The sequence below is a fragment of the Nicrophorus vespilloides genome, unplaced genomic scaffold (genome assembly GCF_001412225.1).
Source record: "Nicrophorus vespilloides isolate i.1.1-1 unplaced genomic scaffold, Nicve_v1.0, whole genome shotgun sequence".
Lineage (NCBI taxonomy): Eukaryota > Metazoa > Arthropoda > Insecta > Coleoptera > Silphidae > Nicrophorus > Nicrophorus vespilloides.
In genome coordinates this window covers 120481-139823 of record NW_017095809.1, presented here as the reverse complement: position 1 = coordinate 139823, position 19343 = coordinate 120481, and the positions used below count along the sequence as shown (strand labels likewise).

Sequence of the window (19343 nt, the reverse complement as noted above, 5' to 3'; positions counted from 1 at the left end):
ATTGTTCATATAATCTCTTAACTAATACGTTTAAATGCAGAACGCTACTTCCTTGGATGATTTTCAATTAATAATAGTAAAAACATTCAATAATGTTAATAACTTAAATATCTACAAAGTAATAAACCAAAACAATTTTGTACATAATTACCAGTTTTTATAACAGAATGTTTAATATTTGTGTATACCTCATTAATGCGGTTCCAAACAGTCCGGATTTACTACACTTCGGTTTGAAAACAAACTAATTTATTTATACAAAATAAAAACATATTCTAATAAAAAATATTTTTTTATTACTTTTTCCTATAATTTCATTAATTTCTTTTTATGTGCTTTACTTTTTATCTACTGCGGTTTCAAACAGTTCAGGATATGGGCGTAACCGATAATCCGTACTATGTGAGTTATTGCTGTAATACCTATTAGCGAGTAACAAAGTGTGTTATTCAATGAAAATTATATTGAAAACTACAGTTTCTTTAAAAAACGTATATAGGTAATATGTCCATAAATTTCCATGGAAGATTTTTATCCAACATAATATGCTATAAATAATTAATTTTGTCTTCCTTAAACAAATATGTTAATACATACAAATATTTTCATAAGCATATCTGCTTATGTTAACTATAATGCTTTAACATCCATTTTTCAAAAAAATAACAAATTTTCATAGAAATAAGCTCTAATCAATTAAATGTATCTTTTATTAAAATATATATACAATCGCGCTCTCATAAAGTACGTTTTCTAATATACGTACAAATATCCGCACAAACGTACAATAAAGTACAATACAACTGTTGCTATTCATGTCAAATTGAATTATTATCTGTATTATTTTATAGCAACACCTTTTTCTTATGAATAAAAGTAAATAAATAACATCACGGTCTTACTGAAATAAAATTGAAAAATGAATATATGAGAGTTTATGAAATTTTACATAAATTGAGGTAATATGGTTTATTCACTGAATCCAAAGTTGATGTAAATATTACATTCGCTGTCAGTACGTGGAAGTTGTTTCGAGTTTGCCGTGTGTTTAGTTTAGCTCCTCCGAATCTTTTTCTAATACGTTGATCCATTGAATCCGCCAAGAATTATTACTTTTCAATGGACTTACAAACTTCCGGCAACTACAATCGTTCAATCTTTTCAACATAAATTATATTTTCTTGCCAATATTTATATTGTGGCTACAATTTTATGAGAAATCCGTACAATAATTTTCTTCGACAGTTAGAAAAAATGGAAATGCTAAAAAAATCACTGTTACATAATTATAAATGATAATATGTCCCATTATATATATGTATCATTATTTACTTGTCGTTTCATTGATTTACCTGTCGTTTCACGTCGTTAATGACGTAAGTTGTTGATGCCACAAAGAAGGTGTTCCTTGTCGAAAGATGTCTTTTTTATTTGTAATAAGCTTGAAATACTACTAACAGTTGTATCAACTACATATAAAGACCATATTGCTTGTTTATTTGTTGATTTACATACTCAATTGTCGATGATTTTATGCAGCTGCTATTCATTTATATTTTTGTCTTTATGTACTTTTCTATATATTTATATGATGATGTTTATTTACTATAATTTCACTTGCTTTTTATTTATGGACTAATTGTGCATGCCCGGGGGAATTTTGTACTTTATATTTATTTTATTTTTTTCGGGACCGAAGGAAGAACAGTTGATCTTTTGTTTTTTACTTGGAAAAATTGATTCGGTTCCCTTTGGCCAAATGTACTCATTGTAAATTTGTTTTATTTTATTTTCTTTGTATCTGTTCTTTTGGTCAATAAACTTGATTATTATATTAACATTGCGATTCGTTTCATAATAATCTAGTATTTGATAACTGCTTCAAATACTACTTCAGGTGTACCAATTATACAAAAACCAAAAAAAATAGTAATTTGTTGTCCAAAGATACAAATCTTTTGTGATCGTAAACCGTTCACCCACTGTATGTTTAATTAATTTCACGGTAAATGTGTTCTAGTTTAATTCTATAAATACATTTGTAAATCATATGGAAGTACCATCATATTAAAAACCGGACACATTGTTTTAGCTAGGTCAAATTATTACTCTTCTCGGTGAAGTACGCCCTTTGCGGTTTTAGGGCCCGCTGGGTCTTAAATGGGCCATAGCACACCCTCCGCTGTTTGCAATCTGTATGTACACGCTGATTAAACATCCGGCGCCTGCGTTTTGTCACTGTTACTATCCTAAACAAATCCAGTTTATGAACTGGAGTTAAACAATAAAATATTTCAAGGGGATTCACCACATCCAATTTACTTACATTATAACAATATGAGTCCCCATGTTTATTGGTCTGTCAAATGCTCCATATAATAATTTAATTCAATTAATCTGCTTTAAGTAAATTTCAACCCTATTTTTCGGACCATAAAACACACCACTTTTTTTATATAATGAAATAGACTTAGAATTGGGGTGCATTGTTTTTATATAAAAAGAAATTTATTATTAAATTAGCATACATTTTATACAGTGAAACCTCACTTAACGAGCGACGTTTCGCATAACGAGTGACGATGAGAAGTCCAGGATTGCGCGCCTACTACATCATATTTAAAACTTGTGTACACATATTATGTGTATTTCGGAATATGTTTCACTATACGAGTAAAAATCCCGATATTTTGGAATGGATTAAACTTGTTAAGCGAGGTTCCTCTATACTTGTTTATAAGTTTTCTTACTAAAATGTTAATATTTTGAAATATTATAGATTATTCAAAAATTGTAAATAGATATATACATAAAATCATATTTTTGTCATCCGAATTTACTAAATTGATGAAAATAAATTTACTTATTTTAGTAAAAAAATTTAATTGGAAAACATCAAAATAATTATTTTCTTCCTGAAATTATTTTCCGTGTTTACTTTAAATTTTAACAGGATTATAATTAATTAAAATAACATTGCATTTTAATTAAAACAACAATTAAAAATATTCATATTACATATTTTGAAATACATATGTTTATTTATAATCAACTTAGAATCTTAGGGTTTAAAAAAGTAAGGAAATATTTATCTCTGAAAAAAATAGGATACAAATAATGATTATATTCTTTCAATTATATTCAATTTTTATGTTAAATTTTAAACCATGATTCATTTTGAACGTTATACCTCGTTTAACGTTACCTTCGATAACGAAGCTTCATTATAACGAAGTCCGAAATATTACACTGAGTATATTATTTTTACCTTTGAAAACGAAGTTTTCTTTAACAACGTAATTTTTTATTTAAAAAATACGTAAATAGTTGAGATATATTGTCTTCTCTATATACATGTTAAATATATATTTATAATGCAAAATATTTACATTCAAAGTAGTAGCTAGCTTTTCACACTCAAATGGATAGAATAACAAAAAAAAAAGGAGAAGGTGAGTTGAGGTTACGATGAAATGAGAATAAGTAGTTTCTCGGGGTTGCCGAAATGGAGTTCGCAAGAAGAAATTATGTTTTATATGCATCCCGTCAAGTTAATGTAAACACGTTGCTTTTGTGCACGGTTATCATATTTCATGGAAGCGACTGCAGCGAAAACAATATGCGTGTGTGTGTATAGAAGTTGACATCGTGTTGCTACAATTAAATTTCAATTTATCAGCTTTCACAATGAGGAGGTCGCTCTCGAGAAGATGAATCGTCGACTTTAAGAGAACATCTTTAATACATATATACTACAAAATTTTACTTTGGATCAAAAATCTTAGTTTTTTTTATATTATAATAACAAAAAAAATAATTATTTCTATTTAATATCATTAATTTAATGAATAATTAAAAAAATAAAGGAAAAAAATACAAATAAACACAATTGTTAAAAACTTTTTCAAAAGCATAGGTTTCAACGCCCAATTGTTATATATTTTTATATAATGTTCAAAAAAACTTACTAATAATACTATAATTATCAAATACTATCATTATAAGTATTTTTTTCTACGTAAAAGCTTGCATTTTATGGAACAAAATTGCTTAAAAAAAAACAAGCAATGTGGAAATTATTAAAAAATCCATGAAATCTCAATTAACGATTGATTGAAAAGAATATATTGAATTATATATTATGTTTAGATACTTTAAAATTAAAAGTAAAATTACATCTCTTAACCCTCGCGCGGCATTTAGTAACATGGTTACTCGCATGGCGTCTGAGAAACTCCGGTAAATATAACGTTAATTTATATAAGTATATAATTGATTAGATTGACAAAAAAATATTATTATTATATATTCATGTTTATTTTATAAAAAATGTATGGAAAATATCTTCATAATCACTACTGTCGTTTATTTGACTGATTTCATTGCAAATTTTCGTAAAATCCGGTTCATTTTCTGGAACAAAAACTTTTCTTTGACAAATCTATAAACGATGTTTAATTTCAGTTTCATGGTCTGATAGACTACGCTATGAATATTTTACTGTTAATCCTTAAACGCATTACTGTAAAATGAAGTGCTGTGCTTTTACAAATCGTTAGTCAGTATGAATAAAGGTACATAGTTTTAAAAGTTATGAATGTCTTCGTGTTAACAATTTTAGATAATGTAAATATCAGTGCATAGTCAGTAATAAATTGGAAATTATGTATAAATTGTATATATGTAATATATAATACAGTACAATAAGTTATCTAACTTTTATATAATCTATTGCAATTAAAGTTTGGATTACGAGGATACATTAACAGCATCTTCGAGAGTATTCGAAACAGGATGTCGATTAGCAAAACTTTATGTAACGCTTTGTAAGTGCCTGCAGCTTGGATGCAACCGATATGAATAATAAACATGTAAGCACATTAAACTTCTAATTTATTAATAACCTATCATATGCACTTAATGTTTATTTATTTATAGACAAAAATAATAAAAGGACAGAAAATATGTGTTTCTAAAACAGTTTTTTTTTTTAGTTTATTTATATTATTTAATGAATAAAATATATAATAAATATATAATATATTAAATATTAACAGCGTTTTATTTGTCTTTTGCTGAAATTGCAGAGTCATCAGGAAATGATTGAAGCAATGTAGCAAGAAGGGACGTGTGCAATAATGAAGTAAATGAGTTTCTCTTATTGTTTCACAAAACTAGTTAGTAATTTTATTTGAACGTGCCGCGCTTCTCATTACACACATTTCTATATATATTTTGAGATCTCGCAATTATTGTCAGAGTCGTTCCTATTTACTGTTTCACTCGTGAAATTCCCGGAATGCACGGACGACGCAGATTGCAGAAAATTCGAATTTTACACTTCTCGAAAATAATAACAATCATAATTGTTAGCGTTTCCTCAATGCACGTGCCTCCAACTAATCATTAAACGCATTCCGTGTACTGTTTGCACACTTAATTGCAATAATTCTAATTAAACGAAACGAACCATTTTTTTTTTAATATAATGTCTACATTTTGTACATGTAAAAGATAATTAAAATATTTATTATAACAAAACAAAAAATAAACTTATTTAACTGCAGAACTGTCAACATGTATCAAAAGACGACTTTGAACGTGATTCTGAAGACTTTTTTGTGATCTGAATTATTATAGAGTATTTCGTGATGGTTGCCGATGATCGAACGTGACCAATCTAGTTAGAGGCAAGCTTTACAGCAATTATTTTCAATGAAAGGAAAAGATTGAAACTGCATTACTTCGTAATTGGCGTTCATTGAACCTACTGTTTGACATTTGTGACAAAGTCACTAATATAATGGATATCAATTTTAGCATTTTAATTCAGTTTTATTATATATGATGCTTATTTTCAGGCTTCTTTTGTTAAGACTTTACAAATATTACATACAACAATACCAAACATAATATAATTTGAAAATTTCCAATATTTTCCATTTACCCCAATATAATGGGGATAGAGTGTGTTAATTTCAATAATTTTTCAAGGATACATAAAATTTTAATTGCTGAACGTTCTCAACGTCATATATCAACCACTTTATACACTCAAGCCTCATTTTGTGCGATTTATTCTGTTTTAAACAGTACGGGATATTTAGTCCATCACTCATGACATAAAAGATTTAAACTAGAAAAATACAGTTAGGAATCCAATTTTTGCAGAATTTTACGTTTAATACTGGTAATACTGGTATTGTTTAATACTTGGAACTGCTATTGTGAGCTTGTTGTGTTTTTGTTGTTTCATGAAGTATGTCTCTGTAATCTGTAATCTTTTCATAAATTTTATAAATTCATTCTATCTACTTATTTTCTCTGGAATTTTGTTGCGATGTATAGCACCATGCACTAGTATACTTGCATTCATCATGTTGGTCTCATGCTGTTCTAACATCCATTTTTCCTCTTGTGTGGTGGCCATTAGTGTCGCGAGTTCAATTCAGTTCAATTTTTATTGTTTTGCGCATTATTTTGTATTGAGTTGTATAGCTATTAATATCTTTATATAATTGTATGAATTTTTAATACATAATTAAGTATATAAGATAATTATAAATAATTATAAATATAAGATAATTAGATTGAATATGATGAATAAATTTGGATTAAATATGGATGCGACAAATACGAAAAAAAACTAATCGTAAACAATACACGTTTTACCACTAAATATAAAGGCGACTTTATTAAACATTCATGGAACACTTTAGAGAAGAAAACAAAAATTGTGAGCTCACATGGAATGGTTAACGAAGAATTCAACTAAATTATTAAAACGACTGAATCCACTCACACCCTCTCGACCCATGCGATATATATATATTTTTTTCTACATCTACATGAAAGAGAATACACATCAGACATACAATATTTACATTAGACATTCCACTAATAAAAATATCACATAATACAGAAAATACGTGTTAACAATCAAATCAGCAATGAAAATTAATGTTTCATAATCCGTTTATTTAAATATAAATAATAGTATGTAGCATAGTACGGTTTAGTCCGGTTTTAAACTCATTAACCGTACTATGCTAATATTTTTAATATACAATGTTTATGTTTTTTTACTATAAAATTTTGTATATTTTAATATAAAACAAATAAAATAAAATTAATAAAAGAACGAATAAATTTCGATTTTGATAAAGTTTTTTCAGTGCTAAATTCACTCTAAATTATTTGACTGTTGTATTTTTGTTTTAATACAATCTGCCTTAAGAAGACAATAATCTGAAGTCTTAAAGATGATTTGAATTGAAAAAAGTAAAACAATTTTATAAATGAAAATATATTGGGATACATTATTTTCAATTGCTGATAAATTCGATAAAGCTGAAAGTTTTTCACACAGAATTACGACGATGGCTTTCGATAAAGCGAGTTTCAACACTCAAAACTTTCGCGAAGTTTAATCACCGTTGAAATTTCCGTATGTAACAAGAATAAACGCTAATAATTTTAAACATCAAATAAACGTCCATTTATGTGTACTAATTTTAATTTTGATAAACGTTTCAAAAGGTTACAATATTTGCTGAACTTTCTATTTAATCATACAATTATCGATATTAAATAGAACATGATGCATTTTGCCGAATTGCTTTTACTATCGATTAATAGAGCGTTAAAAGTGACCAGCAATTTGATAATCCATAATTGATACTGTACAAACTTGCAGATGCATTGCATTATGCACACGTCCAACTCCACATGAATTGATATCCAACAATGCCGTTCAAGCTGCAGAGATATCCATTACCCGGCAATGCTATTATAAATCCATTACAGACGTGTTGGCACGCATCGAACACACGGATTAATCTATCTGAAATAAATATCGATGAAAGCAAAATTTCAACTATCAAAACTCATAAACGTAATCATTTATTATAGTATTTCATATTTGCATAGTAAAAATGTCCGGATTCGACCAGAATTTTTTAAAACAAACTAAATTGTAATGCAGCAAAGTAATTTTTTTAATTCTGAAAAATTGGTCAAGAACATTATTTTTTTTTCTCTTTTTGTGAAGTTTTAAAGTCCTCGATTAGTCCGGTTTCAAACAGATCCGATTACCCGCATTATGTGAGGTATTGTACAACAAAAAAAATATATTTTTGGAAACACTTTTCTTATTTCACATTTGTACAAAAAGAATAACTAATTAATTTTAAGTTATTAATATTAATGGAAAGAAATTTATACTTTACTTTTTTCATTTAAATATTATTTACTTACAAATTTTGGAATATTTAACAAGACTTTATATCTGATATAAAATTGGTTTCTAGCAAATAAACAATTGTTTGGAATCAGTGTGCATTTGTAAATTGACGAGGAGTTTGAAGACAATCCGAAAACAAGTTCGTTTACCTCTCACTGAAAATTGTTGATGACAATGATGTTATTTCTGATTAGGACTCAGTGGAATTGTGATCTTCATCCCCGAGAGGAATTATGTTTGCTACAGCCATACGGAAACTAAGCAGAAAGTAGATATCTTTGAAAGAAGGCGAATCTCCAACAGTCTTATAAAATGTAGACTTTTAAATTTGTAAAGAATACAGTTTTAGATGCTCCAATTAATAACAGAAAAAACTTAATTTAGACTTGTTTAATTTTAATTTGTTGTATTTTTTCAATATGTTCATTACAATCATATTTTTTTTTGTTAATTTTATTTACTTCCAAAATGTATTTGTCTATTATTTCTGTTAAACAGGAAAAATTCTGTATAAAACCGAAAATAGTTTTTTGTTTAAAATTAAAACAAATATAAACTATAACTAAAAAATCTTAACAATTTTATAACAACAATAATTTGTCAATAATTTCATCTATTATAGTTTAATTCATTAGACACTAGACTATACTAAACACAAAAAATAGTCATTCACAATTTTCGACAAGTCATATAATATTTGCCTCAAAACCATTTTTTTTGTGAGCCGAAAGGGCGAAAGTGAGGTTTTTGTTTGAAATGCCGGATGACGTTCATTAGTCATTTAATTCTGACCAAAGTTAAGCAGAGTTGACAGAGGATAATAATTGGATGAATAATCGGCGCCGTGTGGAAACCGAAATTACAAACTGCGCAACGATTTTCTTCGCCGAAAGATTAGGTCGGACATTATTGGACGTGACGGAGGATTTTGATTAAGTTTATTTTCTAATGGACGGTTACCCAATCACGGCTAAACGGAAATGCCATTGTTTTTATTACATTCTTTATTGGACAGATTAATTGCCGGAATTAATCGTTCAATATTAGATGGTGTCCCCGATTTTCCGATCCACATCTCCGACTATCTTTCTCACTCTAACACGCTCGTTGTTTCCTTAGGGAAGATCTGTGTTGCGTGCTTTCTCGTGTAAACATCAATCAGATTAAATACTAATGTACGAAAAAGCTGAATTGGATAAATCTCTCTTTATTCTTAAGTTTTAACTTTACTGATCTTGACACGTTATATTGACTTTACTTTAAACCCATTCACCAATTTATTTATAAAAAAATATTGTAATTTTATATTGAAATTGAAAAACCTTAACTTTGAATTACATTAATATTTGATCTTAGACTTTAATCATTAATCTATCTTTACGAAAGGAGATTTTTCAAGATCAACTTGTGGCGGTTCGCTTAGAACTAAAATTAGCCTTGCATAAAAGCTATGGCCTATATATCTGCCGCTCGTCCCAATACTTATATTAAGACATTATATAGCATAATAACATTACATAATCATTCATAATAAATAATTTTACTTTTACCTTCTAAATTGATTATTTATTCAACCAATTATATGATATTTAACTAAAAATAAGAACATGGATTACCTTAAAATTAATGCAATTATCAACTAAACTACACAATTAAAGATATTGCATATTTGATTTGTTAATAACCTCAATAACGTTAATACGTAAATTTACATAATTGCATCCAACATACGCAAGATATGTAGGATTTGCTATCTATTTAATTGGTAATTGTATTATTAGATGATGATGGTATCTATCATAGATTCACTCAATCAAATCATTTATATGTTGGATACTTTTGTAAAAATCAAGTATTTTCATTAGAAATAAATTTAAGAATAATCAAAAGATACTGAAGGCCAAATATATATTACAACAAATATTTATGTTACTTTAAGTTTAGTTAAGTTTTTGTATTCTAAGAAATAATGGTTTTTTATTGATATTGATATTATGTTTTAATAAGTATGTAAGCATGATTTCTTATTAAAATTACGAACAGAACTAACCGTGAACTTTTTCCCACAACACTAACGTTAGGGTTAAAAGAACAGAAATTCTAAAACCTGTTAATGTGTAAACTTTAGCTACAATCTTCACAACTTAATAATTTTTTTATTCTTGTCTTTTTCAGACTGCTATGTTGAAAATCGGCATGCTGCTTAGTTGCATTTTCATGTCGAGCACGGCCGTTGAGCACAGCGACAGCCGTCCAAATGAAATCGACGCATCGAACGTCGATTTTGACAGTTACGCAGTTACCTGTTATATCTGCGTCAACGTATCCGATAATCCTGTATGCAATCAGTTCGCCATCGACAGACCCTGCAAACCAGGTAATAACAACCGCCAACCAACCGAATACAAAATACGGCACATAAATTACATAAGTTTTTCGCATCGAAACGGTTTTATGCTAACAATAATGGACCATTTGCATCGAGCGAATACGAAAAAAAAAGAACAAACAAAAGAAAAAACGAAAACAAAAATACATTAAATCCGCACTGCAACAACAACATTAACAAAAATACAAACGAACAACATAATTTTGGTGGAGATTAGTAGTAAAAAACGATTCGCTTTGCTTTTGTACGACCGGTAATTGAAAATCGAGCGAGTAATAATTTGTTTCGTCCTCGTCGTCTATCTTTTATTTCACACAAATTCAATTTATTTAACTTTATACTTCGGATCTATGATATAATAAGAGAATATTTTCTGATGGTGATCATGTATCAATTTCAATCACGAGATAACATACAATGTTTTTAATATTTTTTTGCAGAACACATTTTACTGTCTATACATTGTTTGCTTATATCTCTAATATTATGGGCAAGAAATTCATTGTTGAGCAATCAAATTAAAATAAAATATTCACTCTTTAAAAGGTATGTACCGGTATAGTTTTTTACTAACAAACTTGAAAAAACTTATCTTGTCTTATATTTCGAAAATTATGTGCAACAAATTCATTATTGAGTACCGATTTGTAACTAAATTTTCACTCTTTACAACTGGTATTGGTATAGTTGTATCGTTTTTCATTTACCCGTAATTCACTGTCAAATTTGAAAATAACTTTTTTAAGCTTCGAAAAAGCAGCATCTTTACATCTTTGCTTATATCTCGATAATTATGGGCAACAAATTCATTATTGAGCAACCAAATTAAAACTAATTATTCACTCTTTACAGCGTATCGTTTGTTATTTAGTAAAACTTGATATAACGTTTTTCTTAATCTTTGAGAATATTTTCTCTTTATATTTGTGCTTATATCTCGAAATGAATGGGCAATAAATACATTTTTGAGTCGTTATAGTTTCAATTGGTAATTATTCAATATTCTATCCAATTATTACCAACCTAATTTATCAATTATACAATTTTTCATTTATTAATAATGCTATGATACTTAAACATTTCCGATCGTGATAAAGTGCCAATTTCAATCACCAGATTACTTTAATTTTTTTTAATTTTACACGGATTTACACGAGAGCGGATTTCCTGTGAAATTGCGGAAATGTACTCTATCGATTTTTCATCTGGCTCGTAATTAGATTGGGCAAAACTGTCTTAATTAGCCTCGAATGGCATTCGAGGCTCGCCTAGTAAAAACCGTCCAACAAAACTTATTTTCCAGCGTCAATCGCAAATCTCGATCATCAATCATTCAGCATTTTACCTTCCTTTTTCCATCTTTTTCCTCTCCTCTGTGCTTGTCAGCACACGTATTTTTCGAGCAATTAAACATGTATACGTTTCTCTTTCCGAACCATTTCATATCAATCTATTACACGAAAAAAGAAAAAAATGTTTTTTTCTGCTTCTTCTTCGACAGGTGAAACATTCTGTCATACATTGCACATCATGGATTCACGCGGGACGAGCGTTCTGGTTAACAAGAAATGCACAACGGAAGCCGAATGCCAGCAGAACAAAGTGGGATGCGTCGAAATTGATACACAATTGGTGAGTTTCTTTTTTTTTTTTTTCAAATACCTTTCCATGAAGTAAAATAATCTGAATAATATTTGTTCAGTGCATGTTACATTTTTCCATCAACATATTATTAAATCCATCTCGCGTTCGTTTTACTGCAACTTTTCCATCTTCGCGCATTGTCATCGTGCATCCGATACTTCGATTCCTCTGTTATTCCCTCGCATGATGGATAATGGCTTATCCGTAAGTTCGTATCCATCAAATACATATTATTCCTCGCATCCCCAACAACAACGAGGTATAATTAATTTTAAGCTTAAGCCGTGAAAATAATCTTTAGCATTAATAGTTATTGCTATAATTAGAGCATCCAGTTGATTTTACATGATCATTAACTACTAGCAACTTCATGGAAATACATAGGAAACCTGAAACTATAAAATTTATATTTGCGGACGAGTGGCGTATATATCCGCCATATACTTTAAACTATGTAGTTAATTTGATAATTATGATATATTTCTTCATGTTTGATTACATAATTACAAAAATAATTATATAGAATATTATAACATGTGTCATATTTGCATTTGAAATACGTTAATTTCAACAGTATTATCGCAGGAATCTCCTCTATTTGTAAACTTTCATGGAATAGGTAATATTTGAGGGTTTGTCAGCATCTCATAATTGGCAACTAGGGAACGAATTCTGCAATTCCAGCAGCTGGACGTTAAGTGCTTTCTAAAATTAAATGTAAAATTAAACAATTTGCATATATATTTGTGCATTTCTTTCTGTTTTCCTGAAAAATGCACAGATATTATATTTATGAATAAATTTTGAACTGCATATTTTATTCACATTTTATTCATTATAAAAATATCTTGGAAAACGGTTTAACATTTCAATAGAAAAATTATTACTTTTATATCTTATTTTTATAATTTTTTGTCATTAGTACAAATAGTCGTAAGTTGAAAAGTCACTGTAATTTATTCTCAAACTTTTCAAATTTGAAGTAATATTTATTTTTCAATTATAGCAAATATATATAAGTATAGATGAAAATATCTGTTTTCTCGTTAAATTGAATGGATGCAAGGATTACACAAATAAATAAGCCCTTTTACGATCACACTCGATTCAATGCAGCTCACGTGTACACGTCCCTATAGAAAAGTTTAGTAAATAAAAATTTCGTTTGAAGCGCGACAACATAAATAATTTCATTACTGAAGGCCTTTATAAAACTGCCGACGATTCAACGATCGGATCGATCCAGTTCCGTTCACGTTTATTACGACTATTTTTGCAGGAGATTTAAATGAAATTCGCAATTTCCGCATTGGAACCTTTAGAATTCGACGAACGGGGATTTTCGTTGCAAAAAAAAATAGCATCGTTAATACCTTAAACAACGTATATATATACAAACCTCTATTAACGAATAGGATGAGTTCAATGTAATAACTTCGTTAAGCGAAACTTTGTTTTCAGAGGAATAAAAACTATTGCTTCGTAAAGAAAGACTGTTAATTTCGTTTTCATTTTTTGTTTTCGTTTCTCACCAGGTTTTTCCAAAACTTTCACTGAAAAACCATTACCTACTGCATTCAATAAATAAAACGTCTATTAACTAATAGGATGTGTTCCATGTAATAACTTCGTTAAGCAAAACTTTGTTTTCAGAGGAAATAATAGTATTGCTTCGTAAAGAAAGACATTTAATTTCGTCTTCATTTATTGTTTTCGTTTCTCATCAGGTTTTTCTAAAACTTTCACTGAAAAATCATTACCTTCTGTATACAATAAATAAAACCTCTATTAATGATTAGGATGAGTTTCATGAAATAACTTCGTTAAGCGAAACTTCGTTTTCAAAGGGGAAAATGCTTTTGCTTCATAAAGAAGAACTATCAATAACGTCTTAATTGTTTGTTTTTATTTCTCACCAGGTTTTTGAAAACTTTCACTGAAAAATCATTACTTTCTGTATACAATAAATAAAACCTCTATTAATGATTAGGATGAGTTTCATGAAATAACTTCGTTAAGCGAAACTTTGTTTTCAGAGGATTACAAACTATTGCTTCGTAAAGAAATGCTATTCATTTCGTCTATATTTTTTATTTTCGTTTTCGTTTCTCACCAGGTTTTTCTAAACTTTCACTTCTACATTCAATAAATGTCTAACATTCTCTTGATCGATATTTACGTAACCTATAGATTACAACCATCTGACTAACTTAGTTTCACTGATTCTACTACAACTTCTGGTCATGTTCATATACAAAATTACGGACTTTGTTACATCGAAGCTTCGTTATCAGAAGTAACGTTAACCGAGATATGACTGTATTTGAGCATCCAAACATTTTCCGCTGAAAACATTGTCGGGTTTCGAGCCCTAAGTCACCGAATATTCGTTTAAAAGTTTCTAATAACTTTTATATGCGCGCGGCGAAGTTATGTACTTGGAAAATCCATTATAAACTACTTGCTTTATTTTCCTTGATTAAAATTCGCAATTTTTTTTTCCACCATCTGCATTTTCATAGATTTTCCTTTTTATTATTATCTTAATGTTCGAAATAATATGAAAGTAAAATAATGGTATACCGCATAAATTACACCGAAGATATCCCATTACGTAAAGTTCTGAAACACTTTTTTGTTTCTCTTCTCAAACTTGCCTAATCCTATTTTATTATACTTTTTTATATTGTTTTCCAAATTGTTTAATACTATACTATACTTTATTTATTTATTAACAATTGTTCAATAATTACATTTTTATCAAATTAGTATATTTCAAAATTGTTGCATTTATATATAAATTGATTAATAGTATTAATCTGTTATTTATCAAATATCTACCTTTAAACATATATCAATCAAATTAGTTTTCTCTTGGAAATTAATTAGCATTACCATTTTATAGAAATATTAAACCAAAATTATTTCAATAGATCTAGAATATTGTACAAATAAATATTACAGTAATACATTGCATAATTCAGCTTCGAATAGTGCGGATTCACTATAACACAGTTTCAAAATTACAAAACAAATTAAATTATATATCAGTAAAATTTTTACTATCCTCAATTAGTGCGGTTTTAAACCGTAACTACTACGGACATATAAATAAAACCACATATGGGTCAAAATGACCCGTTTATTAAATATTAAAAAAAATAGAACAAATTATTAATTTATACAACAATTATACTGTACCATACTGAAAATACCACTAGAGAATACTAGAATATCTAGAAGTATCAGGTGGGTCACTCTGGCCCATCCGTAGTACTTACGGGTTTAAATATTGACAGAACCAATTACCCGTAGTATAAAACGCATTCCTGCATGTCTGGGTAAAGTAAAAATAAAGCAGAAAAGTTTGAATGAATGAAATATTTGTACATTAACAATTACACTTGTCATATAGTATTAAATATTATATAATATATGAAATACTTGGGTTCACACTGTTTGTTAGGGTAAGTTCGTAGACCAAAAACTACTTTTGCTTGAATTATATAATTAAGAAATTAGTAATGTGGTCCATCTTAGGAAACCAGTTACTTTAATTATACAGATTGTCAATTTTTTTCGATTTGTTGACCATTCTGAATGTTATTATTTATTAATAAATATTAACAATTGTCCTGTTTTTTGTTATCTCTAAAATATCTATGTTATTTAATAAAATGGTCGTAAGACCATATATTTTTAAATTTAAATTTAATTAAATATGTATTTATTGTATTGCATCTATTTTATTAACAATCTATTACAAATAATTTCATAATTATTCGGATTGTATCTTTTGCCAATCCTATTTAATTATTAGCAAAACTAGGACAGTGTTTGCAGAGGGCACTAACAATATGATTATTGATTCCATTTGGATACAGTATATAATTTATTAATGAAGCCATTCAATATTTACAACCACATGGCTTAATTTGTAATGCGATATAGTCGTAATCGTATTTTCTATAATATAATGGTTTAGTTCAATATTATATAACTCCTACAAACTGTTTTATTTGTAGAGGTATACCCGACTTACAAACTACTTCCGTTCCAAAGTTTTGTTCGTAAGTCGAATTTGTTCGAAAGTCGGGGGAATTTTAAAAATTTCAAAAACTTATCTTACCAGACTTTATCATGGTTTTTGCTTTTATATATGTTAATTTCTGTATTACTGACTCCATATATTTGAAAAAATAAATTACAATAAACAAAATACTTATTTACAAATACTTTTCAATGTAAACATCATAATTATTTCATAAAAAACGACAAAAGAAACAAATGCAACAAAACACATAGTACATCTTCCAAAAATATTATATTTTATTAAAGAAATTATTATTGTAACAAGTTAGAGCTTTTAGAATTTTGTTTGTAAGTCCGCGAGTTCGTAAGTCGAAATTTATTTTATAATATTTTTTAATTGAATATCTTTTATTGTTATAAAATTACAAATAAAATTTTAGGTTTAATAGGTATAATTTAGCAATCAAATAACGGAAATAATAATATTTATTAGAACACTAAAATTTCAAAGGGCTATTGACCAAAGATCTTTCTGTCCTAATAGAAATATATTCTCATAAATATTTGAAAATTTTATCATTAAATTCAAGATATATTAAAAAAAACTATATAACACTATGAGAAGTATCATAGTGCGAATAAACGGTTACGATGACAACAAAACCGCATTTTTTAGAATTTATTTTTATTTAATTAATTGAAATGTTGATTGTTTTGAAATTTTGAAACCGTACTATAGTGAATCAAATCCGCACTATGCGATGTATTGTTGAAATTTATAGAGTTCCAATTTTGTATGAAAATAAAAATGACATAAGCTTTTTTTTTATGTCGTTAATATTATTCACAATCTGTTCATCAATGTGAACATTGAGTAAATTTAAGATCGCTGTTGACATTAAATGGATAATCTTTCCCGCTGGACTATCTTTTCATAGTTACCATTATGATGATTTGATTTTGTCGTCTTGTAGGTTAACTTCAGTATATATTGATGCTCTGCAATTCCAGTAATTCGTTTGACTGTGAATCTGCTGCTTAACACTGTCATTGTCCATTGACTTGGCTGAAGGGTGAAGGTCCATTTGCTGAACCTCATTCATTTGACTGTCCATCTATGATGAACGATAGCCCTATTGCTGCAAGCACTGAGTTGGGCTCACAAAGGGCCTGACTTGATCAGGATTCGAACCGGCGGCGAACCGGCAAAATCGTGGGTAGGGCGACTTAACCATTCGGCTATTAGTTGTCCTACATAAGCTAATAAAAACCTTTCTTTTCTCTTTGAAATTACCTATGAATAAAGATTAGAACAGCGTTTCTCAACCAACATTTGATAGTAGTCGTATTGTCATGAGTATTTTACTTTGACACATGCTGACAGCTGTCATTTTGCGAAAATTTTACTAGACCCAAGTAGAATTCATTGTTTAATGGAAATTAATTTTCATTTACTTTTCTTTGAAAATATCCATTGCTTTAATGTTAATCGCACTAAGGAAAATACAATGAGTATTTCTCACTCATGTATTTGCATAGGTTTTTGAATAAATAATAACCACTTAATTTTTGTTCGCCTTTCTTTGTGCATTTATAATAGCTCATTAAACGCAACTCCGGTGTTCCTTGCTTTTAACTTAAATGTCAAAAGAGCGTTTAATTGCTCTTTTGCGCGGAGCTCATATAATATAGTTAATTAGTTTAAACCGTTTTGCCCAAAAAACTTGTTTACTTGTACTGAAATATTTGCAATACGAATCACACGATATTTTTAAACTGAAAAAACAAATGTAAATAAAAGTCATTTAAATTTCTCTACATTTATTTAATTCGCGCATGGATGAGGTGGCATAATTCAGGAGCGCGAAAGGAATTCCGGTCAGGTTCGGTTTTAATACACTTAATGCAGGGGAAGGCTCCGACGTAAAAGGAGAAAAGCAAAACACAACGGTAGGATTTGCGAATCTCTAATAATAAAACAAAGATACGAGCGTCCTGTTTTGTATTCCTGATACAGAGTTCCATGCAACTGATCTACTGCCATAATAAAGAGAACGTTACTCGCACATTAATGCAACCCGGTTTCAGGAACCAAAATAGGCACAAAAAAATATATGAAAAAAAAACATGAAAAAGTTAAAATATCGCGCATTTTTGTGGTAGGAAAATTGTATGCGGAATATTTATAAAATTTAATTATAATGACTGCAGTTAAATATTTGCTATTTCAATTAAGTTAATCTGAAAGTGTAGTAAAAGGAAGCCTGGTCAGAGAGAAAGAGAAGAGGAGGTACAATGTCGACCATCTGCCAACTCCCACATGTTTAGTAGTTCAGGAACTCGTTCAACCTAGAGGCAAGCTTTATACAGTTTTTTTTGTACGGACTTGAATGATCATACGAAACGGGGTCAGTTAGGAAATAGGGGAAGCCATGTTGAAAGAAAGTGTAAATACATGGGGATAGTATATATTTATAAAAAAAACGCGGATGTATAAAAAAAAACGACTTTTTGGAATCACAGAAAAAAATACTTATTGAAGATTTATGTAAAGATTTAATTGGAAGAAATTTTTTATTGAAACTGTATAACTGTTGTAAACAAATAAAACGTATTTATATAATCTTAATAAAAAAATTGAGTATCACAAAACAAAACTAGATTTTTCTACCCTTAGAAGATGAAATTGTACGTTTTATTACATTTATAATCAATATTCCATAGACATTATGTTTATTTACTATATTTATTTACAAAATATATTGGAACCAAAATCTTAATGGTTTTTAATTTTACTATTAATTTTATGATGCAAAAACTGCTAAATTTTAAGTACTTTTTTACAGTTAAATTTATTCTTTTAAATTAAAAAAATTAAGTTGAAAATTAATAAATGTAATATTAATCCATTAATTAATTGAAATAATAATTCAATTGTATAAATATGCTATGTAGAATAGAATGAAAAATAATATTTTTAAAATTGTACTAATACAGGTATCCCCCGACTTACGAACTCCCGAACTTACGAACAAA

The 19343-nt window shown here is 28.4% G+C and overlaps 1 protein-coding gene across 1 annotated transcript in view; it reads left to right on the top strand.

Moving 5' to 3' along the window:
* LOC108564788 (ly6/PLAUR domain-containing protein 6B-like) overlaps positions 1–19343 on the top strand; it is an 80868-nt gene that overhangs the window by 51586 nt on the left and 9939 nt on the right. The window contains exons 2-3 of the mRNA XM_017923922.1: positions 10418–10619; positions 12133–12263. Coding sequence (XP_017779411.1) covers positions 10424–10619; positions 12133–12263 — 327 coding nt within the window. The 5' untranslated portion in view covers positions 10418–10423. The remainder of the gene's footprint in view (positions 1–10417; positions 10620–12132; positions 12264–19343) is intronic.